At 40.2% G+C, this 25,426-nt stretch overlaps 1 protein-coding gene across 1 annotated transcript in view; it reads right to left on the reverse strand.

The window, feature by feature from the left end:
• Cubn (cubilin) overlaps window positions 1-25,426 on the reverse strand; it is a 301,005-nt gene that overhangs the window by 167,488 nt on the left and 108,091 nt on the right. The window contains exons 28-29 of the mRNA XM_023705447.1: window positions 8,543-8,693; window positions 7,586-7,677 (exon numbers count right to left, since the gene is read on the reverse strand). Of these exons, the coding sequence (XP_023561215.1) occupies window positions 7,586-7,677; window positions 8,543-8,693 (243 nt within the window). The remainder of the gene's footprint in view (window positions 1-7,585; window positions 7,678-8,542; window positions 8,694-25,426) is intronic.

Below are 25,426 nucleotides of genomic sequence, written 5' to 3' on the forward strand. Positions count from 1 at the left end.
CTCCCACCCTGCCATGGGTCTCCCACATTTTACTGTTTATTCAAGGATGAATTGTGTAATTTAAGGAGATGCCCTTGGAACCAGAAGATTGCTTACTTAGGAAAACTATGTACCAATCATTAAAAATATTCCTTATTCTGAGAATGTAGTTATAGGTTTATCTACCAATGGCTCTGAACTTGTTTGCACTGTGACAGCCTGCCCTCTTCTTTGCAGTGAGCAATGAGGGAAAACTGCTTACATTTAGGAAAAGTGAAGCTCAGGAGCAAGACCTCTGAAGTGCAATACCACATGCTCAGTGTGGTGTCCTGATTGTGTCACTTACTGGATTTGTGAGACTGGCAAATTGCTGAACTTCTTTAAGACCCCTTCTTTATTCTTCTTTCCACAACATGTGGGTAACAATGCTTATGTCAGAGAATCATTGGGAAGAGACATGAGGTAATGTTTTAAAGCATTCAGGACATTGTAATCATCTTTAAAAAAATAATAACACTACCAATAAATTAATAAATCAGCTGTCATTTTGAGGCAATAGGCATAAAGTCACATTTGTGTTTACTTTTTAAGTGCAATGTAGTTTATCATTGTATACTTAATCTCATAAGGCAAATTTAAAATTATATTAAGTGGTAAAATCTATGTTGTTTATACTGTGAGTAATCCATATTATGGGAAAGAGAAAAATCAGGGACTATGTATACTAATGTCATTTATACAGACTATTCAATCCTCTTCTGCAGGGCTGTTACAATCCTACACTAGAGGCTCATTCTTTGTTTAGTGAGATTATGACTAGTTTTAGTTTCTCTAAGTACACAACAGCATTCACATAAAAAAAGTCCTTGGATACTTATGTTTGAGACAAATATAGTGATATTTTAAGCAAATGTTTCAAAAGGGTAAACTCTGAGGACAAAAATTAGTGTACTAAATTGAACTTCATGTTTGTTCTGAGTGGCTGTTACAATATCTGAACTTTTTTTTTGAAAGTGTGTGGTTTCTTTTTCAATGTTCTACAAAAAAAATGTGGAATCCCCCGGAAAGTATGTGCAATTGGTATCAGTGATGTTGTTGCTAGGAAACCAGAACACAAACAGAAGATTCGAGAAAGCCTTCCTTTTTGGCTCAAGTCTCAAGGGCTACTCTAAATTGTGCAATATATGATTTGGGAAGGTCATGGTGATTCGAGGGTTTTTTTTTTCCTTTCTCTTTCTAACTGTTTCAAACACGGTGGCACTGAAAATAGAACGCAAACTTTTTCAAAGAATAACGACATGGGAACTGGGTTGCAAGACTCCCACAAGGCCCTTGCTACCGACTCATAGCCAGCGTTAAGTGAAGGTCAACTGTGTGTATGTGTATTTACTGTTGTTGTCAAGGAGCAGAAAATGTCAGGATTTAGCTTTTCCACCCATTCTGAAAAGGTCTGCGTATGTTTAACGTTGCTTCTGAACACTGGGACTTTGCTGGAAAGTCTCCAAAGCCAAAGCAAACTGAGACGCAAGAATTTCTTAATAAGTTATTATTTCAAAAAGGAGTTATTGGTAAACAGATTTTTTTTTTGTAGGACAAGATCTTACTATGCTGCCCAGGCCACTTCTCATGACTGGGCTCAAGCAACCCTCCCACTGAGACTCCTGAGCACTAAGGGGGGCTGCATCACCACTCCCACCTTGTTAAACAGATTTTTAAAAGTTATTACTATCCATTAAGAACTTCTTTGTAAAAAATTATTTTGAAGATTTGTCATAAATGCAATTAAGACACAGTACCATCATGCAGAAATCTGTGCCTTTGTTCCACATTACAATGTTTTTAATTTACAGTATCCATCTTTAAAAATTATTTCCTAAATATCGCATAAACCAAAGTCCAAGATATCAAGTAGGATAAAATTGTCATAATAAACATGACAGGATATGGCATGCATACATGTGAGAGGAGAGAGAAGGCCTGCATTAGGGAAATACCTTTTAACTTAAACAAAATTAGTTACTTTTAAGAAAACTTCCCTTTTTTTAAACATTCTATCAAACCAAAAGTGATATATTTTACATCATGCTATAGTAATAACAGTCATGGGCTTCAACATTTTTACTCATTTGCTTTTACTAAGAGTTTGCTCTCAGACTTGGTAAATTAAAGATGCACTCCTGGTCATAAAAAAGTTACTTAAAATGCAGACAAGCGGGTGTTTTACTACTTCTCTCTGTTTAACATTGTATCCATCACAGTCTGAAGTAGCAGCATGGTACAAGCAGTTCCATCACCAGCAGAGGGGAAGGGCTGTGCCTGACATTAGGACCAGACAGTGTGATTCACAGCCCTGCCCTGAGTGAGTCCCTGTTGACCACAATTCATAAAATCACTTCTATTACCAATATCATATCTGCATATTCTTGTGATTTTTTTGAGAGGGGGATCATGTGGAAGCAAAGCTTAGGACAGACCACAAAGAGAACGATTATTCAATAATAAAAAGGTCTTAAAATAATTATTGCCCATGAAAACCTAGATAATAAATTATAGCTTTGAAGCAAAGGGAATGTGGGGATAGTGTGTCACAGTTTATCATAGAACTGGCCACACAGCCCATTTGTGTCTTCGCTGTGGACCTATTGCCTCTTTGTTTGCCTTGGGCTTCTGTCATCTTGACTCTGAAACCCTGTATCCCCAGCTTATCACCTACAAACCTTCATGGTCCTCTTTGGTCCCCTCTGTCACCATGATTTGTGACTTCTCCCCAGTGACATTTCTCACATCCTGCTTTAAAAATAACAGTGGCTACCTATTTCTTACTACATAAACTCATCCAGCTGGATTTCAGAGCTGTAGAGAATACAGCCGCAGCAGGTGTGTGGAGCCTACTGTCTTCATTGTATTATGCTCACCTCTACCTGTCTGTGCTCGAGTAACGCAGGCAGCATCTACTAATTCTTGGTCCCTCATTCCTTGAGGGCTCTAAATCCACACAGTAATGCTCCCAAAGTCTTATGGCTCCTTACAAACCTGATGCTAGAAACCTATCCCATTCAGGACTTCTGTTAACCTTCGACAACTGTTTCCCAACTGGACTGTGCACAAAGACTTGAAGACAAAGACTGATAGTATGATGCTCTTTTATATGTTTTGAAAACCCTTTACAATTTGGGACATCCTTCATAACTTCAGACTCACTGATGCATGATTCCATCTCTTTTTCTGCTCCAAGTCTTTATCTAACTTTCATACTCTACCTCTCATATTCTAAGTCATGAATAAAAAATGACAAGTCAGCAGGAATTCCCCTAAAAGACCAATAATAAACAGAAGCCACCAAAAGCCCATTTAAGAGAGAACCAAGAGAAGGTTAAAGAGTAGCACGGGCGACCTCACAAAGGTTCCTAAGCAGTGTTCCCAGGTAAGCTTTCCGATGCTCTTTGCTCTTTGGTACTGCACCTCTTGCGCACAGGCAGCCAAGGAGAGGCCAGCTCACTTGCAAACAAAGCTGGTCATGGAGGGTCTGGATACTATTTTTAAAGTGTTCTCTCAAAACCATTTTTTTTTTTTTTGGAAAATGTTTGAGCCTTGAGAAAGCTCATTAATACTAAAAAGAAGATAAAATGGAGAGGCCTCCATTTGAGAGGCTGATGTCATCTATCTTCCCAAGCAAAGGAGACACTTTTCTTTGTGGAAATCCAGGGTGACATCATCGCTTCATCACATGCTACTTAGCCCTTCCCCTCAGAGCTCCCTGCTGCAGTGTTTGCTTTCTTTGCAAATGTCACTCTCTTAGCTTACAAAGCTCCTTGACCTTGTTTGCATGCTGGGTTCCATTGCCAAGTGAAAGAAGGCCTCCGGAGGAGCAGGCAGAGAGGAGGGGTGTGCACAGCTGGCTGGGAGGCCTCTATTCACATGCTTGTGGACAGTCCTATCTGCCCTTCAACAGCCCAGGCGGAGGCCCCCAAGGCCGAATTCAGCCTCTGAACAATGCTGTCAATGCTGAATACTATGAAGCGATTAGCCAGGCAGGGAGACTGCGACCATTCCTTTATTTCCAGGGTGGGACTCTCTTTGAGGGCCCAAACAAAGCCACTGCAGTGTGGCTTCATCTTACTTCTACAGAGCCACTTTGAAAATGGGCCTGCAGAGAAAGCTCATCTGTAGATCTATTTTCTCAAAGTAAATAGAAGGTTTGTGCAGTTGATAAAAAAGCACATTTGGTAAACAGATTTATCAGTTACCAAAATGAATGAAGTATACAAGGATTCTTCCTCAACAGGAATGCTTAGGAAATGATGTCACTGTGGATCCTAAGCACTCCACAAATGCTGTTTGTATAGCTCTTATTACATAGTTTGGCAAAAAGCATGAGAAGAATAGCCCTGGGATGTGATTTGATTCTGATGCAGAGACTAGGAGTTGAAAGCTGCTTTCTTGGGCCAGGTAAGAAAACAGCTCAGGGTCAGATCTGGCTTAGGGCCCACCAGCTGATTCTGACACTGCAGCAATTTAATTATTTTTGGAAGGATTTTTTTTTCTGCTAGTGCATTTTACATGTATGAACTCACAAATGCATTCAAGAATAATTTACTGCACTTGGAAGTTGAGAGTACATTTATATGCTGCATAATGGCCTGTCATTGTCAGCATCCCATGAGATTACATTCCCCAAGTGACACTGTAACAGTCTCCGTCAGGGCAAACACACCCTGTAATATTTGCTCATGATGATGCTGGCTAACAATGTTTTCTCAGAACATATCCCCAGTGTTAAGTGATGTGTGGCTGTGAGTTGAATGTCTCCTTGTAGTTTGTATTTTATTCTGTAATGAGTCCTATAGCTTACCACACTACTTTAATCCTTCAGAATCCTTTCCCAATCCCATTGTTTTAAGAAGCATGATGGATGAGCCTAAGGAGGGTGAGACTCCCATGACTGCCTGTGTCTCTGTTTAGGTGACGTGTGTTGTGACACCTCTGAGGGCTCCAACCTCCTTGAGGACTGCAGCCTACACACTCCATTCCAGCCACTGTGGACTTAGGCCCCTGCTTCCTTCAACCACAAGGTCCTTCTACCTGGGATCCTTTTCTTTCCCCTATTTGCCTATTTGCTTCCCATTTATTTCTCAGATTTTTGCTCTAAGGTCCCTATACTCATGGAAGATTTCCCTATTTGTCCAGCCCAGCTCTGATCTCTTTGTGTATGTTTTGGCAACATTTATCACAGTTTTGATTGTCTAGTTATTTGTGTATTTGCCAGATGGCCACTTCTCCCATTACCCTGTAAACTCTGTGAGAATAGGAACCATGATGACTGCTAAGAGTTATTTTGTGCCCCCAGCCCTAGGAGAGCAGCTGGAGCAAAAGAGCCCCTTAAGATCCAGTGTATAAATGGATGAATGAAAGTTCACAATCTATATCTTCAGTTTATCTTCAGTGGATAAGCAGTGGGGGTACCTCACCTCTGAAGGCCTCCTGCATCCTTGTCTTCTCTGTTGAAGCCTCTTCTAAGGCTCTTTCATGTTACAGATACAGCTCAGATGCAGAGCATAAACCCTGTGCTCATGGCATTATATAGCTATATCATAGTTAATTTTGCACATCTCTATTTACTGATAATATCCTTCCTGAAGACTCTTCCCAAGTGTCATTGGTAACATACGGCGGGCAACACAGTTTTAAATCTTCTTTCCAAGTTTTGCTCTCAACTGGCAAAACGTTGTTGCATAACTGGCTCTAAGCTCAGCAAGTTTTCAGTAATTGTGGGAAAGTCTGGAAGCAGTAAACAAGAGAAGAGAATAGACAGAGAATGTCTTTGATCTCAAAGACAGATTCTAAGTAGAACTGGTAGGAAGAAAAACTCAGAGCTTTCACCAGAGGGTTTGGAATAATGGCTGGAAGAATAAACTGATACAGTAACCTGGATGTGGCCAATAATGACTGCTCAGTTGAGCTCCTTAGAGTGGCTGTGCACTGTATGACTATAACAGCCCTTGGGGAGTGGGGTGCTCTGGAATAGGATATAACCAGAAAAAAAAATTGCTCCTGTCATGCTCTTCATTTTGACTGCAAGATAATTATTTACCACTAGGCAACCACCAATCAGTTGAAGTCTATCTATGGGAGATGGAACTCAGGCCATAGGTACTCTTTTACATTCCTAGAAAATTGCAATGGGCATTTGGGCCAAAGAGTGTCTCCTAGATTCTGGAACCCAACTCTCCTGGTTAGCATTTCCTAACTTCCACCCTTCTGTCCCCAGGGAAGAACTTTGCCCCTTTGGACATTGAAGCAGTAAGTTTCTCTCCTACAAAGTACCCAACAATGGGTGTTCTGTTTCAATGAAAACAAACTTTTACAACACTGTCCCCTTTGATCACCTCAGAAGGATTCTCCTGTCCTTAGGGATACTGCCTTTCTATTGGTTTCTGTCTCTAGACTTAACACCGATTCTTGCTGTTTTCCTCCATCAGGCCTCTTTGCCAGGCCACCTGCTTTGCAGTCAGCTGACTATGGACTGAAATCTACACAAACTGAGCCAAGACACACCTTTGCTCCTTCAAATTGTGAGTGTTGGGTATGGTGTCTCTGTAAAGAGAAAGTAACTAAGAAGTGGAATGCAATAGAGAGATGATTCAATCCAATCCTTTATCAGATTAATGAGCGGGCTACTGTAAGGTTAAATCCACACTCCTGATGAAGAGTTTCCGTAAAAGCTAATCATCATAGCTCACTTACTTTTGAAATATTTAATCTATATTAATCTATGTTTGAAGTCGTAAACAGCTCTGTGGATTACTACAGAACATTTTTAAATACTGAGAACTCTACATGTATATTTTAATGTAAATGCACTCAGTGCCCAGTTCAAAACCTCAGAACATCTAATACTGTTCTACACACAGATGATCCCTAAGTTACCATAGTTAGACTTTGAACTTTTTGAGTAAATGGCATAATATGCCAACAATGGCATAAAAGCGATAAGCTCTTTGATTATAATGGCATTTAGTAAAAACCATACTATGAATTTTCAGTTTTCTCTTCAATACTTTTTGCCCAATTATTATAGACTAAAGTAAATGTTTTGAGTACATTTAAGTCTAAGTCATTTGTTCAGTACAATAGGTGGATTAAATGCATTTTTGACTGGTGATATTTTCAATTGACAATGGATTTGTCAGAATAAGATCTGCTGTAAATCACTAGCCCTGATAAGTAGGGCTCTACAATAAGGCAATTCTGCGTAGTGCTGAGGTTCATAAAGGTGTAATATAACATCCACGACCCTTAAAGAGCCAACTGTGGCCCTATGTGTGCTCACCTTGCTTGGATTATCTCAAGTTTGACAGTAGCATCATAGTTTAGATGACTGTGCTTACTTCCTGAATTAGCAGTGAAATTCCACTTCTCTTTCCAGGGAACTGAAATATACCAGTTCTTTCTAACACCTGGGCTGGGAGCTGCTACTGTGATCCTTACAAGACTATCTTTTTCAGGGCTGAATCAACCTAGAGCAATGACTCATGAACTTCAATCACCAGGGAAGAACAATTAAAGTTACAGGTTTCTGAGCTTAGCTCAAGAGTTTTTGATTTACTAGGTCTGGTGTAGGACCAAGGGTTTTCATTTCTAGAAAGTTTTTAATGCTTTTGCTGCTCTCTTGAGAATCATTGCTCTGGGAGTCTCCACCTATTGATTGGTCCACAGGAGGCAAATCTTCATGTCTCAGGTCTCTTGTTGAAAACAACTTTTCATCTTTTTTTTTTTTTAATTTTATTTATTTATGTGTGTGTGTGTGTGTGTGTGTGTGTGTGCGCGTGTGGCCAGCTCAGCCCACCAGGGGGCGGGGCCGGCCGGCATGCGGCGCTGGGGGACCGAACAGAGGTCCCTGTGCCCTGCCAAGCCTGCCCCAAGTAGGGGCTCCAGACCACCGAGCCATCCCACCAGCCCCAACAACTTTTCATCTTTAAAGGAATGATGATCTCTAAGGTTTCCTCCTCCAATGGGTACCCTTTGGCAGCTATAATGATTGGGCCTGCTTCATGCATTCAGCTTAAATTCTGTGCTCCTGATCCTCTCACAACCCCACCTCTTCCTGATCTCTCTGACTGACTCGCAGCTTCTCTCACTGCTAGATCCCTATCACTCATTCTCCACATAATGCTAGGGTAAGCCTTCACCCTCATCCTGCTCCATGGTACTGAATGTCACCCATCCCACTTTGGAACATGAAATGGCCAACAATGCTATACCCAGATGTGAGTCTTTATTCTTAGTAATTTCATTGTTTTCTTCTTTCTCTGATGCAGTTCATCTCCACATCTCCTTAACTCTTAACCCAAATTCTTTCCTCCTTGACTCCACCTTCTCTCATGCCCCCATGATTTATCTCTTCACTTTCTACAAATGTCTAAGTTAAATTTCTAAAGCCTACCAGTAAATTACTTGGTTTCATTATTTGTTGATGGCACTGTTTCCAAGGATGGAACTGGGAAGGGAACAATTCCTGGACAAACAGCGACTGAGACACAAGTGAGCTGAGTGTAGGGCTTACCATGAACCAGCCACTGCATCTGAAATCCTTTCTCATCGTCACCGACTCCATCTGTGTGGAACAGCACTTGAAGCCAGGAGTTGCTGGTACTCCCCGATGGGGGGATATCTGTTCCACAATAGCGCCCAATCCGATTTGGGCCATCGTAGAGCTGAAATGATAGAGAAACTTCCCAATGTAAAAGCATGTCATACGACTTTTTCACAGAACCATGTCTACTCATATTGCTCTGTGATCCAAAGGCTACAAGCACATTTGTAAAGAGGAGTTGAATCCAGGAGGCTTAACACAAAAATTTAAAAATAAGCAATTGTAATAGAGGGATTTAGAGATGAATCTAATTTCTAAGGCACATAAATTTGGAAACCTAACTACTGATTTTTTATGTTGTATGCCGGCCTAGCAGCTCCCAAGTATAATTTAGGAACAGAAAAGGGAAATGGCAGCCATAAGATATTAATGAGAATAGTAGCTATTACAATTCTGAATGGTGATATGATAAATAAATACGAACTTAAAAAATTCAGACATTTTAGAAAAGTAGAAAGAAAAGAAAATAACAAGCTACTAGCACTGAAGATAAACACTCTAAATATTTTGTTAGCACCAGAAATTTCTTTCTTTGCTATCTTTTTCACCTGTGTGTGACATACACATTTGTGTAAGTGTGTAGGTATATAAATTTGGGCTACAGGTTTAATTGTCTCCCTGCTTTTCACTAAGCATGTCATGAAGTAGTCTGCATAAACATTTTTAGTGGGTACAAAATGCTTTCTTAGCATTATAATTCTATTGTTCATTTATGATATTTAAAATTTTTGTAATTATAAATATTTGTTTCATATTTAACCTTTTTTGTTTACAAAGATTCCAACAAAGGGAATTAATCAGAGTGTAAAGTTTTGTGGCTATTGATGCAATATTATTGCATTTCTTCATTTTTTGTTGGCTTGTTTGGTGGTGCTAGGGATTGAATTCAGCATGTAACATATGCTGGACAAGCACTGTACCACTGAGCTACTTCCCCGGTGGTATTAAATTTATAACCAAAAAGTTTGTATCAAGATATCTCACTGGTAAATTAGAAAATTAAAGACCTGGTTTTCTTTCCAGTAGAATTCTCTCTGATTGCTATTCTTTTTACAACTGATGTCAAAAGTAAAAAAAAAAAAAAAAAAAAAAAAAGGAACTTTTTTGTATTACCTTAATGTGAAACACTGAAGTTGGGGTATTTTGTTGCTATTTTTGTTTTCATGTTTAGTGGGCATTTACATGTCTTCCCTTGAAATATTTCTGCTTAGGTCTTTGCCCATTTTTCCAAGGAGCATTTCTACAACTAATTGTACCTCATTTAATAATTTCATCAGATAGATATCCTCAGATTCTTATTTTTTTCTTTTTTTTTCCCACAGTACTGGGGCTTGAACTCAGGACCTTGCACTTGCCAGGCAGGTGCTTATGTTGCTGAGCTATCTCTCTGGCTCTAGATATCCCCAAATTAAAAAGTAAAAAAGAAAAAAAAAAAAAAACTAAGAAAACTTCTCCATTGACTGGAGGACTGGCTTCCTTATGACTCAGCTAATTACATTCTCTCTGCATCCTCGTGATGTCCACACAGAGCACTTAGGCCCAGTGACCTCAGGACGAGCTGCCTGTGACAATAAAAGGGAAAATAGCTAACGGACACATGGACTTCTGTGATTGATGTCATGGCCAGTGTACATGAATTTGCACATATCTGCAGGAAAATATATAGGATTTAGTAAACTGACCAAAGTGGTGTTAGTTACAGAAATGTTAAGCTGTAAAGCACTGTTTGAAATATACTGATTTAACTAGGGAAAATAATAACTCCATTTTAATAAAGTACCTTCTCCTGTGGAGCCTTCGCTAATCTCTATAGTCAGGCACAGATTAGTTTTCCTTTGAAATCCTTTAGCTTCTCTTTCGTAATTTTTGTACAAGCTATCACATCCCCTAGCATTCTTGTTATAGGCACAGCGCTTATCAGCCGTAGGGACTGGGAGTTCTTAGAGTAATGTATCTCTGCCGAGAGCAGAGTTTAATGAGGACAAGCTCCCAATGTCTCTCCAATGAACGAACACCAGTGTTTCCCCAGATTGCATTTATTTTAAGGATTTAATCTTTGCTAGTACTTGGGCCTTGTATAGTTAGACAGATATTAAAATCACACAGCTCTACATTTCATTTTAGGTTGTAAAGGGGCTGGATGCTTCAGAGCTGTTTCCACAGAGGGCAAAGTCAGCTGGGCCATGTTCAAGGTCCTGATAAATCACAGATTTCTAAATCTTGGCCTGTCTGGTGGAAAGAGACCTCACGGTGGCTGCTCATCAGGGCACCCATGCTCCTGAGGTTTCGGGGAGGTCAGCGGAGATGCAGGAGCAGAAGGCCAGAGTACATTATTGTTAATTCATCCTTCAGCACTAAACCTAAGCTTTTTAAGCAAATGAATAAAGATGAGCTTTATTTTTGAGACCTGTGACTTCTGCTTTCTTAAAAAAATGCTACCTTCAAAAAATGTGTCTCTCTGGGCATGGTGGTGCACACCAGTAATCCCAGCACTGGAGAGGCTGACACGGGAGGAGCACTGAGTCTGAGCTGCTTAGCAAGACTTTGTACCACATACATAAATATAAAAGATTTTTTAAAATGTGCTTCTTATTAGATTTCTAGTATTTTATATGTTTGTCGGAAGTCATACTAAGGAAGGGATAATGACAGAAAGAAAGAAAAACAGTGTAAACAAGAAGGAACCTGAAACAATAGCCCTGCCCCAAGGTCTCAGGCCCCACCCTCTACACAGGCCCAGTGATGGGTGAGGAGATGCCTCCTGAGATCTGTGCTCTCAAACCAGCAGTCTCCCAAGGAGAGCTCAGTGTCAGAGTTTTTACTAAGTCTGTTCCATAAAGTTCACTTTGGAACTAAGTACACAAATACAAAAATAAACATCCTGTTCCCAAGCAGAGACATAATATGCAAGAAAATGCTCTCCTGTCCTGTCCTCTGTGTGTGTGTGTGTGTGTGTGTGTGTGTGTGTGTGTGAATCCAGCATGCTAGGCAAGTACTCTACCACTAAGCTCCATCCCCAGGTCCTTCATTAGTGACCAAAGCGGAAATTAGTTTATCTTTATCTAATAGAACTCAAGGTAAGATTTCTCCATAGCTATGGTCACTTTAAGCCACTTATGAAGTCCTGGGCATCATGTCGAGGAGACACACAATATTTTCACTATATACCAGCTGTTAATAATATGCACAGCCCTTTTCCTTCCCTGCTCAGCAAGGTTAAAGGATGTGGAGTTGCCACATGACTCAGAGGGGATTTTTTCCCCCCTTCTTCCTTCCGATGGCATTACTTCATTGAACAAGATCCCTGGGCACAGCCCTTCACTGGTCTCTAATACACTGTGAACCAGACAGGAGAGGTGGCAGAGAGAGGCAGTGGGTCTGAGGGCACACTGATGAATGACAATTAGTATCCTTTTGCCTTTAAAAGGAAGGGAATAATGTGCTGAAAGAAACATCGGATAGACATTTTTGAAACTGCTTCATTGTAAGGGCAAATAAATTAATGGATTAATTAGTACAGAACAATGCCTCCATGAGAAGAAACCCCTCATACCCTCAGTCCTTTTAACATTACACTTAATTAAATCAGGGTCTTTTTTTTTTTTGGTTTGTTTTATAGTCACACAGATGGTTAACGTCACCTCTACAATTCATTCCCGCGTAAATTTACCACACAAAAAGTCAGTCATTTTTCAAAGTATACAAATAGAAGTTACCATGGAAACCAGTGGGTGTCTCACTGCTTCTGATTCTGTTTTCAGAGCAGAATGTTAACCACAGGATGTTCCAGCTGTGACTCACTGCCACGACCAGCAGGCTCGCCAGCATGGACCCGGTGGAAGTGTGGGCTCATTGGCGTCTCAGGAGTCAGGGATCTGCCCTGAGTGAACAACAGCTGAAGTGCTAACCTAGTTCATTTCAAAACCAGTAGAATCTACAATTGCAAAGCTGGAACCTCTCACCTTGAACGTACAGATGTAATCTATGTAACTGTGTTTAGAGAAATGTTTTTGACTTAAAATTATGTTTCCATTTTCAAGTTGGTCATTAAATTTATCTTCACATGTGGAAATCTGTACATTATAAAACCTTCTGTGTAAAGTCTTTTCTGTCATTCTCTTAGAGAGACTACTCATTTAGGACTTTTGTGGTTTGGGTCCTCTTCAACACCAGCCGGACTCAAAATATCTCAATCACTCTTAGACATACAAAGAGGAAGGAAATCTCCTGCCTAAGCCACATTCACCAGTGTCTGTAAACTTCCTTTGCATGGCTTGGGCACAAAGATTTTATCAGACCAGTGGTGACTTCAGACTGAAAAGGCAACATGAAATGATCGTGGTGGCTTCCTCGGTATTAATGTCCCATGCAAGATGGGAGGTAAAAAATTGAAGACACATAAACTATGGTCAGTCACTGAAAGAAATCATCCAACTTTTTGCAAGATTAAGGATTGGTTTTGTTTTGTTTTGAGACAAGCTGGCTTTGAACTCCTGGGCTAAAGTGATCCTCACACCTGGGACTTCATAGTAGCTGGAATGATAGACATGTGCCTAGTTAGACTATGGGTTTTTTAGGTACTTAACAATCACTGGAAGTCAGGTGTTAAGTGATCAGGGTCCCAGTCCCATCTGACATGCACCTCAATTTCTTTGCTCCAAAGGACTCAATTTTATAAACTAAAGATAAAGATGAACCTTTCTAGTGTCTCTTTGTTGCTAAATTGCTTATGAGTTTGAACATTTGTAGCTATAACAAGTAAGAATTATAATTAAATTGCTTCATCTATGTGAGCAAGGGATGCACACAGAGAGATTTTTCTAATCTATTTTAGAATTATGAATGCCAACCACTAAAACTCAGCCCTTTCCATTTCAGATTTCCTCCTAATTCATATATTTTCTAATTTTTTCTCATTTCCTAAGCTTTTCTGGAAGGAAATTCTTATTTTGTTTGTTTGTTTTTTTGAGACAAAGTCTTGCTATGCAGTTCAGGCTGGCCTTGAGCGGACTTTGTAGCCTGGGTTGGTCTCAAACTCACAAGGATCCTTCTGACTCAGGCACCTGAGTGCTGGGATTATGGGCATACGGCACCACACACAGCTACAAATTCTTTTGTTGAGTACTGAAATATGAATTTAATAGTTAATTATCATTTATATAGAAGAAGCTAAGCAAGAATTTCTTTTGAGTAGTGTCCTAAAATACTAGAAACTTCTAAGTAAAATTTGGCCCACTTACTGTTACAAACATTTGCACTTTTCAAAGAAAACCTAATCTCTTACAGTTAAATATATAATTGAAATAATTTGTCAGTTATGAGGAAGAATATTAGGCATAGTGGAAATCCCCTATTATTGTAGAGAACAAAAGTCCTAGTCAATGTACAGAAGCTAGTTAACTTTGAGAAAACGAAACTTGATGAGACCCTAGAAAGCCTTTTTGAAGTTAGCATCACTAATAGAGGATTGAGGTCTGAAATAGAAGTGACAGTGTCATTTACTCGTAGGGACATAGTGTAATCAAGTCTCCAACTTCACAGTGTATCTCCAGACTTTCCTTTGAACATAGTCCTGTGAAAATCATTTAGCTTTTCTAAGCTGAACTTTCTTTATAAAACTGGTATCTTAGTGTTACTTGCCCCATAAGGTTGTTGCAAATGAGACAAACTATGTAACAGGTGTAATATGAGGCTTGGAATACAAGGTATATTCATATGTTATTCTAACTTTTGGTGAGAGACAATGGGAGCCAACAGTTTTCCAAAGAAACTACCTCAAATTAGGCCTTGAGAAAAGACATATGAGAATATGGAGATCTCTGGCTGACTCAAGTAAACCATTTCAGAGAAATGAACACCAGCAGGGCAGACACATGTGGGAGCAATGAACCAAGGGAGGAGGTGGGTGACCCTTGCAGTGGGTTGCTATGGCAACCAGATGTTGTGTGGCGTGGGACAGAGTCATCTTTGAAATGCTGGGTGCAGAGCCCAATGCAAATCACCCTGTGTTGGGCGAAGGCAAGCATGGTCTGTGTGTGTGTGTGTGTGTGTGTGTGTGTGTGTTGGGGGTTGGGAGTGGATGATGCATCATGGCAGGAGCAGGCAGCAAAGAGAATGGGGAATTAGGAGCGGTCAAGGCTGTCATGGTCAGAGGCAAGACCCACCAATTGGCCAGAACAGTGGCCAAGGTGTAAGAAAGAAGTGGGTTTTCCTGGTGTACCCTCCTTTCCCCTTGCTGTTTCAACAGCTGCTGGGCCACTGGTGCTAAAGTTGTGGGAGCTGAGGAATTCTTGGAGTCCCTTCCCAGATCTTCCTCTGTCCAAGGAACAGCCACAGCAGGGTCTGTGGAGCTGAGCTGACTCATGAGAGGGTTTTTTCTTTTATCTTTAATCTCATGCAGCTCTCGGTATTGAACCCAGCATCTACCAGTGAAAGTAAGTACCACTGAACAACAGCCCGCTTCTGGTGTCATCACTAAGCGTGTTGTTGTTGCTGTTTATGCACATGACTTAATAAAGTTGGAATGTTCATATTTCACTCAAAATATTAAGGGCTTTGAAGTGTTCCTGAAACAGTAGCAGAAACCATCAAATATGAATCATACTGTGGATGAAAAGAAAATCCCAAGGGGGTAAATATATTTTTAAAAATGTAGTGGGAAAATTACACAGATGTTAAAGAGTAAAGCTCATAGAGTGTGATGACCAAGGGGGTTCTTTGGTGTCCCTCCAGAGCTTGGGCCCTCTCCCCACAGCTGGACACCACACACACATTGCAACTGGCGTGCATGCTTCTTCCTTGTCACAGGAAAAGGTACACTGCCATGTGCCAACAGGGTGGGGCAGGAAATGCGAACAATCCATCTAAAATGGAGAACTGCTCCTAATGCTGGCCTTGCCTCAGCATAAGCAACCCTGCACGAGCTACTATGAGTCACTCCGAAGCTGAGGTCTGTCTCTGAGCAGACCGCAGAGTCAGTCGCCTTTCTGCATGGCGGCTACTCCTAGTCTTTCTTACTAATGCTCTGAAATTTTTATTTCTATTCTCTATATTATTCATATTAGATACTGTGAAGGCTGATTACATTTTTTTTCATTTTTAAAATCATTTTAAAATTACTGACCAAGTAAATGTACTTTTAAAAATGGTAAATGTTTATCCAAGATAAAACATAGTTGCAAAGATGTTTGTCAAAGAGTTGTTTACAGTAGTGAAACCCTTAATGTCCCATAACATGAACTGGTAGAGCATTCTGATACCAGAGCATGTGATGCAGAAAACATGTGGCCTAACCAATAAATGAGGAAAGGTCTACGAGCTATTGTTAGGTAGAAAAAAGTCATAACAGGGTAGAATGTACAGAATAATTTCCTTTGAATATTAAAATAAATGCATAAGGAAAAATAATAGGAAGTAATAATAAATGTATTGTTTGCAGTAGTGTAATTTAGGTTCTTTTTATTTCACCTAGTTTTTCTTTGTTTCCTATGTACTCCTTTCTTACCAAGTAAATATATTTTAAAGCATTATCTTCCAATTGACATGACAATATAAATTTGTACTAATGTTTCTCCTTCAAGTTTCATATCCTTTGAAGTTTCCAGTACCCAACTGACCTATTAAAAATATGAGATTGCCTGTATCCATAATCCCATTTATGTGGCTCAGGATCATACATAAACCGTAGTTTACTACAGTGCTATTATAAAAAATGACCTACTGCAGCACTAATTTGAAATCATTTCATCCTTAATGTTTCCTTTTTTATTGTAGCTAGCTTTTTATTATTAATTAGACTACTCCTTCATAAAAAATAATTCCAGTAGACATTCAGACTAAAGACCTGATAGAAATCCAAGTTCTAATGGTCACTGAATACACAGAAAGTTGAGACAGTTAACATAAATCCACCACTATGTAAAACTCAGCATTACAATCAATGCATTCTCATCTGCACCAGCACCCCTGGAGAGGGTGCAATGGCCTTGCCTGTGTTTGCTGCCACTGCCTAGTTTAAGGAAGAAACCATGTGAGGACAATGAGGAAAGAAGGTGCAGACAGAACAATGTCCCGTTAGAGCACCAGTAGCAGCCTTACTACTTAACGGACTGTGTGGAAAATTGTGGTAGGTTCGCTCAATATTCATCCTGACCCTGATCTTCAATCTAAAACAATACTGAGGGCAGAACCAGTGTTTGTTTCCTGTCCCAGAGCAAAAGCTCCCTTTTGCAAGCTGCTTTTGCCTGCTTAGCTGCAGCACACTAGTACAGCTGCATGAGAGCTCTTCCTGGTCAGGAGTGGTCAGAAGAGCTCTGTGATTCTTTTTGACGCAGGAAGAGGTTTTGATCACAGTGAGATAAAAGAAAAGGTAGTTTTACTACTGCTTTTTTAGTAAAAGAAAATCTCATTCCACTCAGGTAGCTTTGGAGCCCATATTTCTTGTAAAATTCTCCTTGCCACACTTAATGACACTTCTCAGGGTTTGCGGGCAAGGACTCAAGCATACATCTCAAACGCCACTTCTTTTGAGCGCAGATTATTCCAGTAGATGGTTAGACTCTTGCCCAGGATCAAAAAGATCAAAAAGACACGAACTGTATTGTTTGATATGTGGTCGCTGCTCTTTATGCGTAGTTTTGAGCAGCACACTCATAGCAGCTTCTCTCTGAGCTCTGAGCCAGTTGCCAAAGGCCTAGAAGCTAACTCAACAGGCAGTTCTGGGAAGCCTGACAAGTCTACCCAGGAAACGCAGAGCCAGGAGGAGGAGTGTGAGCTCAAACACACTGCTGCTAAGACATACAATCCCTCTGGCTTCTCTGCATTTCTCCAAGGTGCGAATTTTAACTGCCACACTTCCTAGGTTCAGACTGAGAGTGCCTGTGGCTTTTGTAAGAAAACAGAATTAGGTTCTTGCTTTCCTTTCACTTGTATTGTACTTTTCTATTTGTATTTCTTCTTTTGAGTTCTTACACTAGGGAAACTATATGATATTTACACATGTGTGTCTGGTTTATTTCATTTATATCTTCAAGTGGCATCCACTTCAATATAAAGCCTTCGAGTTTATCATTCTTTATAGCTGAGTAATACTCCATTGTATAAAAATGCCACATCTTTCTCAACCATTCCTCAGGTGATGAGCATCTCGGCTGTTTCCAAGATTTGGCTATCACAAATTGTGCTGCTATAAACATAGGCACATATATATCCCTATGATATGATGTTTTTAGATCCTCTGGGAAAATTCCCAGTAGATGAATAGCTGGTTTAAATGGGATTTCCAGTCCAACTTTTCTAAGGAGTTTCCACACTGACTTCCATAACAGTTGCACCCGTCTACATTCCCACCAGCAGTGGAGAAGGGTTCCTTTTTCCCCACAGCCTTTCCAACATTCGTTGTTGGGTGATTTCTTTATGATAGCCATTCTTTCTGGGATGAGATGATATCTCAATGTTGCTTTAATTTGCATTTTGCAGATGACTCGTGATGTGGAGCATTTTTTAATATACTTATTCACTTCTTTAATTTCATCCTCTGAGAAGTGTGTGTTCATCTCAGATGGCCATGACTCATCCACATGGCTGACACTGACAAAGATTCTACAATCTGAGATACAGGATCTCAGGATAAGTCCTGAGGGGATTTCACTGACCTTATCAGACCCAAAGCTACAACTCTTGTTGCACAGGTCCTGCTTTACCTTGGTCTTAACCATCCAGCAGAAAAGTATAAAAACGAAGTATAAGAAGTAAAGCCATGCTGCTAGGTTGAGCTGTAGGGGACTCAGGTCAACAATTTCTAACATTGCCAGTGAAGCGGAAGACCCAATACTATTATGGGCTACTAGACTCTTTTAGAATATTTTGCTGAGTTAACACACCTATAATATTTAAATAATGGAACTTAACAAAAACAGGGGATACAGATGAATGTCCATTTTTTATCTGTGTATTCAAAATGATTAGGATAGATATATAATTACATTCTCTTAATAAATAGAAGGATTTGTTCTAATAGTGTTTGTAAATAGGATATCATGTCCACATCTTGTACAGCAAATAACCACTAGGAAGAATGTATGCAACGTGTTAATTATTGAAACTGTTTTACCAATTTGGTTTGAAACTGTCTCATTGCTATTCATTTCTCAATAAAATTATGGGGAAAAAAAAAACAGAATTAGAGGATGGGAACTCAGCCTTCCACACCAAGCCACTCCAGTTAATATGTGCGCATTAGAACTGGGAAGACTGGTTGGGCAGCCAGAGGTTTTTATTTACCACAAAATCCTTTAGAGAGCAAAAAGATAATCTATACAATCATCTTTATGTTAAAATAGTAACTGATATTATTTGTTAGCACTTATTTGTCCTGAGCATTAGCCTATCTTAAAATTCCTAGCAACTCTATAAGGCAAGTCAAGTTGCCCTTTCCATTGAGATTTGTGGAAACTGTAGGACTGGCCATTCTTCTTGAGGTTTAGTAATCTTTTTAGGACTCCTTCTGCTGTCCAGGAAGGCCTTCAACTTATAATCCTCCCGCTTCAGCCTCCCTGTAGCTAAGGTTACATGTGCACCCCACTGTGAATTCTATAGTTTGAAAGGTGCCAATTACTGAAAATAAAACCTCTAGTTTTTTCACTGATTTTCTAAAAGAATGATTAAAGTATAACAAAAAGTCCTATTCTCTGCAATAAATAATAGAAAATAACAAAAAATAGTTTTTAAAATTATAGTAAAAATGCCCAAATTTTTTTAGTCAATGGGACAATATTTTCTTCATTGAATTTAACAGAAAATCCAAAAATATAAGTGGATTAAAACATGACTTCTTTTACTTTTTTTGTTTTGTACTAGGGGCTAAACCCAGGGTCTAGCTATGTTGTTAAGGTTGGCTTTGAACTTCCAATTCTCCTGTCTCAGAAGGGATTACATGTATGTGGCACCATGGCTGGCTAAAATGTTGATGTTATTAGTTATGATTTATCCCTTGTAGGAGGGGTCAAAATGCACTAGGAAACAGGCTGAACACAGAAAGTCACAGATAGGTGATAAGACAGTGAATGCACCCACAATTAGATCTCAGCCTAGAAAAATAAATGGTTGCTGTCGGTGTCTCCACACCTAATGGAGGGGCTTTTCTTACATCAGCATCAGCACAAATAATGGCAGCAAACATTCCAACATGTTCACTGTATGTCAAGCTTTGTTCTGGCTCTTTATACATAGGAACTCATTTACTGTGATTGGCGTGTTTTATAGATGAGGAAAGCGAGATACACACAGAAGCTAAGTAACCCACTGAAGGTCACAGAGCTCATAAATCAGGAAGCCTGGGCTGAAGCCTATGCTGAGTGGCCCCAGAATTTCCTTCTGCATCATATGCTGCTGAGCAGGTGTGTAGATGACAGGGCAGGACAATGTGTGCTGTTAAAAGCCTGGCTGTTGTCATTCATTCTGTGCTGAGCAGTCAAGCAAGAGGAACCCTAAATCCTTCTACTTAGCATGCAATGCTCGGCACTGGCCACACAACCCTGCACACAGCAACCCCAGCCTCTCTCTCTGCCTGCCAGGGGGACCCTGAAGTGAGTGCTGTTACTCATCTCAGTTCTCCCATGTGTTAAATAAACATAGAAATATTCAATTACTAAAGTATTGCAAGATAGATAATGAAATCTGTCACAGTGTCTACGGTAATGGTCAGCACATGGGATCCATTTACTTAACAGGAACAGAACTGTTATTGTCAAAATAAACTTCTTGGAAATGAAGAACTTTTCTAACGCCTCACAAGCTTTAAAATTATGCTTATTTGTGAACAATAAAAGGGAATAAACTTGGGAAATATCTCTAGGGTAATGTTCCCCTGAGAATGTTCCATGGAATACAAATGTCCATAGGAATTAGCTACTTAAATTCTGGGCAAAGATGAGCCTACTGGGAAACTCATCTTTAGTGCCTCATCCTGCAGGCCTTCCCTCCTGGGGGGACCTACTCTATGTCCTGGCTGGCTGTCCCTGTAGGTAGTCTTTCAAGACTTCATCCTGGTATCATCTTATAATGCCATGCCCACCATCCATCTCTGTCACTTTTATCTCTCAAGTTCTTAACTAACATTCTTCCTCCACAATGATGGTAAAGACTGTATCTCTCCTGCTCGGCCTATTCCTGGCAATCTCCTGACTGGTTTCCATAATTATTTTACCTCTATAAATTATGCTGGTGGTCAGAGTTGCTGTTTTTAGAAATGACAATTTGACCAAGATATTTTCCTTGCTCATGCCCTTGCAAGACCTCCTACAGCTGAGAGAGGTCCCTGATGCTTTTAATCTGCCCACAGGGCTCTGCCTGTCCAAGGCCCCTAGCCCCTGGGAGCTCCATGCTGGCCTTTGTCAAGTCCTCTGCAGTAATGGTTAGCACTTAAGTTTCCTCACACCTTCATGCATATGTTTCCTCAGGCATGCCTTTAACCCACTGATTAGGTTGGTTACCATTTGTGGCCCTTTAGAATACCTTTTAGGATTCCCTCAAATGCAACACAGTCTGTGGATGCATTCTTATTTTCTGATAAATTAATATTTGTATTCTTCCAATGACAAGGAAAAACTGATGATAGCCAATTACATTTCCATAACCTGGGTACCTACAATATATTCTACTAACTGAACAAATGAATGGACAATGAAGATGAGTGAGAGTCCAAGGAAGTGCTGCAGATAGCACTACACAAAACAATGACCCTTATTTGAATGTATAATTTGGCATTTCCCGAATGCTACCCCTGGGGCAGATAAAGCTGTGCCATGCCCTCAAACCAACTCCCTCTTGATCTGGGCTTAGCTGGCACGTTTGCCAGTACCTCCTTCCATCTGATCCTTTCAGACCTTTCTACCCCTTCCACTTTCCCACTTAAGGCAGGCTCCAATCTCCTTGATGTCAGTGATTTCTGTCAAATGTATTTCCTTGCCATCTTTTATGTATTTCATCTCTTGCCAATCCTTACTAATGTCATCCTGTTTACCAGATGTTTGTAGCATTGTTTAGTACACGTCCATGTCCTCCTTTCAGTTGCAAACTAATTCCTTTTGCATGAAAGAATGGACAAAAAGTAGCACCAATGTCCCCAAATCTTTCAGTTTGAGGCCCATGTTTTCTTGGCCTGTAGCCTGAGCAACATTATTTATACCACCAAGGTGAAACACCGGGCCAGTGTGATGTTGTAATTAGTTGCTAGCTGTTGCTATGGAGAACTAATAAATTGTTGCTGCTTAGAGCAAACAACTTTATTTTTCAAGCACACTGGAGTCAAATACAAGTTTCTTGGCCTTTCACATAGTAATTCATAAACCCAAAGATGTGGTCATATAGTCACAGCTGGAGTAGTCATGCCAAAGCTCGAATTACAAAGCTGTAGAAACTCAGAGGAAGTGGGGAGAGAGAGAAGGAGAGAGAGAGAGAGAGAAATGGATGGCAATAATCAGAGAGAAGGAACAAACCATTAAAGGAAAAACATTGAGGAGTACCCCTAACTTCTTTGGCTCTGGGCTTTTCCCGACTTCTCAGCCTCTCCTGTGTGTCATGAGGTCTCTTATTCTCCTCATATCAATCCAAGTATTAATCATTTTCATATGGCTTAGTTGAGCATGTTTAAGTCGCTGCAATCAGGAGCATTAACCAGACCAAGCAAAACCAGGAGGGCTGCCAATGGTCTGCAACTTCCAAAACGTGAAAAAGATGTGGAATCTCATAGATGAGTATACTGGCAGTAATTTTTGAAAAAAATTCCTAATCAGACACTAGGCATAATTTTCAACATGTATACAGAAAAATCTGATTGTAATAATGACCACCTTCTTAATGAAATTATGCTAAAATGATATAAATTTTGGTGTAAGAACGTCAGTAAGCAGTAGATCTGAGGATTCCTCAGACACTTACTCCTGAACCCAGCAAGAGTGACAAAAACAGTAGGTGTCCATGGCATGTCAGGACCAAAAGCACCAGCCCAGAGTCACAGTGACCTGGGCCATAGCCTGGCTTTGTCAACAATTATCTTTGAAACCATGGACAACCTGTACTTGCCTCACTTTTCCCAACTTAAATAAGAATAATATTTTTCTCGTTTCATAGTTGTTATGAGAATTATCTAGAAAATAACAGACTCAATAAATACTTGCCATAATTATTACCTAGTTGTTTAAATAGTCCCAAAGCATTCAATAGTAGAACCATTTTAAACAGTGGGAATATATCACTTTGCAGTTTTTGAAAGATGTGCAATCTTGCATAACATTTTTGTCCACTACTTTTGAAGAAGTAGTAGGTCAATGGCCAATGACTTTATATGCAAGTGATAATTCTTTAAAGCACAATGAATGAAGACTTGCAGGAAGCAGGTATGATGGAATTCTCAAATTTAAATATAATTTACTGGGAATAATATCCTTGCAGACTTTATAAGCTAAGGCTATGAAACCATACCAGTCATGTAAAAGTCGGCTAGAGATTACAGATCTACATAACTTGGCTAATAATAAACCTTATTTAACTTCAACTTATAACATTAGAAGTATTTAAACCAGATACTGTAAAGCTAACCCACTTGGCCTTGACCAGCTCATGGGAGTGTTACATCCCACAGTGGAGGGCTACTTATTAGCAGTCACTGACACACAAGAGAAGAAAGCTTGTCACATGAAGACCAGTACAGGAAAGGCAGGATGGGTCTGGCACAGAGAAGTCACGGCACAGCCTGGAGGAGGATGAGGGGAAAGCAGTCATGATGGCCTGGTTTGCTTCAGAGGACAGAGTCTCTGCACATCCTCTCCCACGTCATGCCTCTTCACACTCTGATCTGGCTCTTGCCACCTCACAGACACTCCTGACAAAGACTTCATCTCCAGGGGATGCTCTTCAACCTTGACCTCTCTTGAGCACCTGGGAGCATCTCAGTGTGCTGACTGCCATTCCCTTCTGGTATTTTCTCTTCCATGACACAATCACGTCATTGTGTTTCTCCTTTCTATCTTCACCCTGTATGTGTTCCTTGTTGACCTAGCCCCAGCCCTGGGCTTTTATGTTGATTTGTCACAAAACTATTACTTATTTTGTATATTCAGTCATCTATTAGAAATATCCTCTTCCATATGTAGACTCGGACTCAAAATACAAATTAAAAAAAGTGAAATCATGTTGTAAAATACAGACAGAATCCTTAAGGTAATTAGCCCCCTAATTACATGGAAAATATGGTCTGACTCTTTTAAGAAATGACTCTTACTCCTTTAAAAAAAATGACACTTCCTTCAACTGAATATTTTAGATCCAAGTTGGATACATTTTATTTTGTCCAGAGAACAAAAAATAAATTAAAGGTTAGACTTTCTTCCCAATGGAATCTTTACCAACCCACACCTCTCAGCAAGATTAGGCAATCTGACCAGTACCTAATCAAGTCTTTTTATAGTTTCAATTTTATTAATTTGGAATAACTAAATCCTGGCTCTAGTAGTAGCCACTTAAATGAGACTTGGCTAAGTCCCTTGGAAAAAATAAAATTTAGTATTAGAATAATAGAAGCCTGATTTTTGTGTTTGCTATTTCCCCCCTTAAGTGGTCATTTATGCTTTTAAAATATCCATCATAGACCATCCACTGTAGCTCTGCTCCGGTCCTGTCCTTTGGCTCACAGGGATGGAAAAAAAATCTCCCTCTGGTAACCCTGTCATTCTTTGGAAAGGTTTTCTGAACTTCTGGTTCTTATTTTGTAGTTTTACTGTTTCACCATCAGTGTTGCACAAGAGAAATAGTGTGCCTGTGACGTGACAGACCTATCCTCTGCTTGGGTTAGCTGTTCTGCTGTTGTCGGAACAAGGATTCTTGCTTGGGTTTTCGAACACCTCCAAAAATTACCCGATGAGCACTTTTTGCTACCATTCCATTCTCAAATTACTCAAAAGTAGAGAAATGGTTCATTTTCTTTCCTCCCCATTCTTTCTGTAAATTCCTCCTTTAAAGTCACCTTCAAAAGCTTCCTTCTTTCTCTAGCTCTGAACATTGTCAAATCACAACTACAGTGCACAGCATACTCTGCAAGGTCATGTGCTGAATTTTGGCTCATGCTCAGTTATAGGACTGTACTGAATATGTTGAAATTTACCAGAAGGCCAGTCCAGAATTCAATTCTTTCATAGTAAAAATAGCTATCAATAGGCTGATGCTGAGAGCGCAGGCCGGTGAGTGAGTGAGACCACCAGGCCGCGGGATCCTGAATAGACCCACAGCACAGGCCTGGGGAGTGAGTAAGATGACCAGGCTGTGGGATCCTGAACAGACCCAGAGCACAGGCCCGGCGAGTGAGTGAGATGACCCGGGCCTGCGGGATCCTGAATAGACTCAGAGCGCAGGCCTGGGGAGTGAGTGAGAAGACCTGGGGCCACGGGATCCTAAATAGACTCAGAGCGCAGGCCTGGGGAGTGAGTGAGACCACCCAGGGCCTGCAGATCCTCATTTGATCCAGAGTACAGGCCCAGCCCCAAACCCTTCAGCAGAACTCCCTGCAAAGAGGCTAGAGGCAAGACCCACCCAGCTGATTAAAGAGCAGAACATCTTGCCAGAGTGACACAAAGGGTTCAACTCTAATGCCTACAGCAGAAAGAAGTGGAACACAGCAGTCAGATCCAAACAACACCCACCTGGAGGAATCTGAACATCATAGATTCGGACCTGGTGCTAAGGTAATAACGCTATCTAAGCTCTACACCAAAGGTCAGAAGACAGTGGTATACAAAATGA

Source organism: Octodon degus, unplaced genomic scaffold (genome assembly GCF_000260255.1).
Source record: "Octodon degus isolate 3935 unplaced genomic scaffold, OctDeg1.0 scaffold00220, whole genome shotgun sequence".
Lineage (NCBI taxonomy): Eukaryota > Metazoa > Chordata > Mammalia > Rodentia > Octodontidae > Octodon > Octodon degus.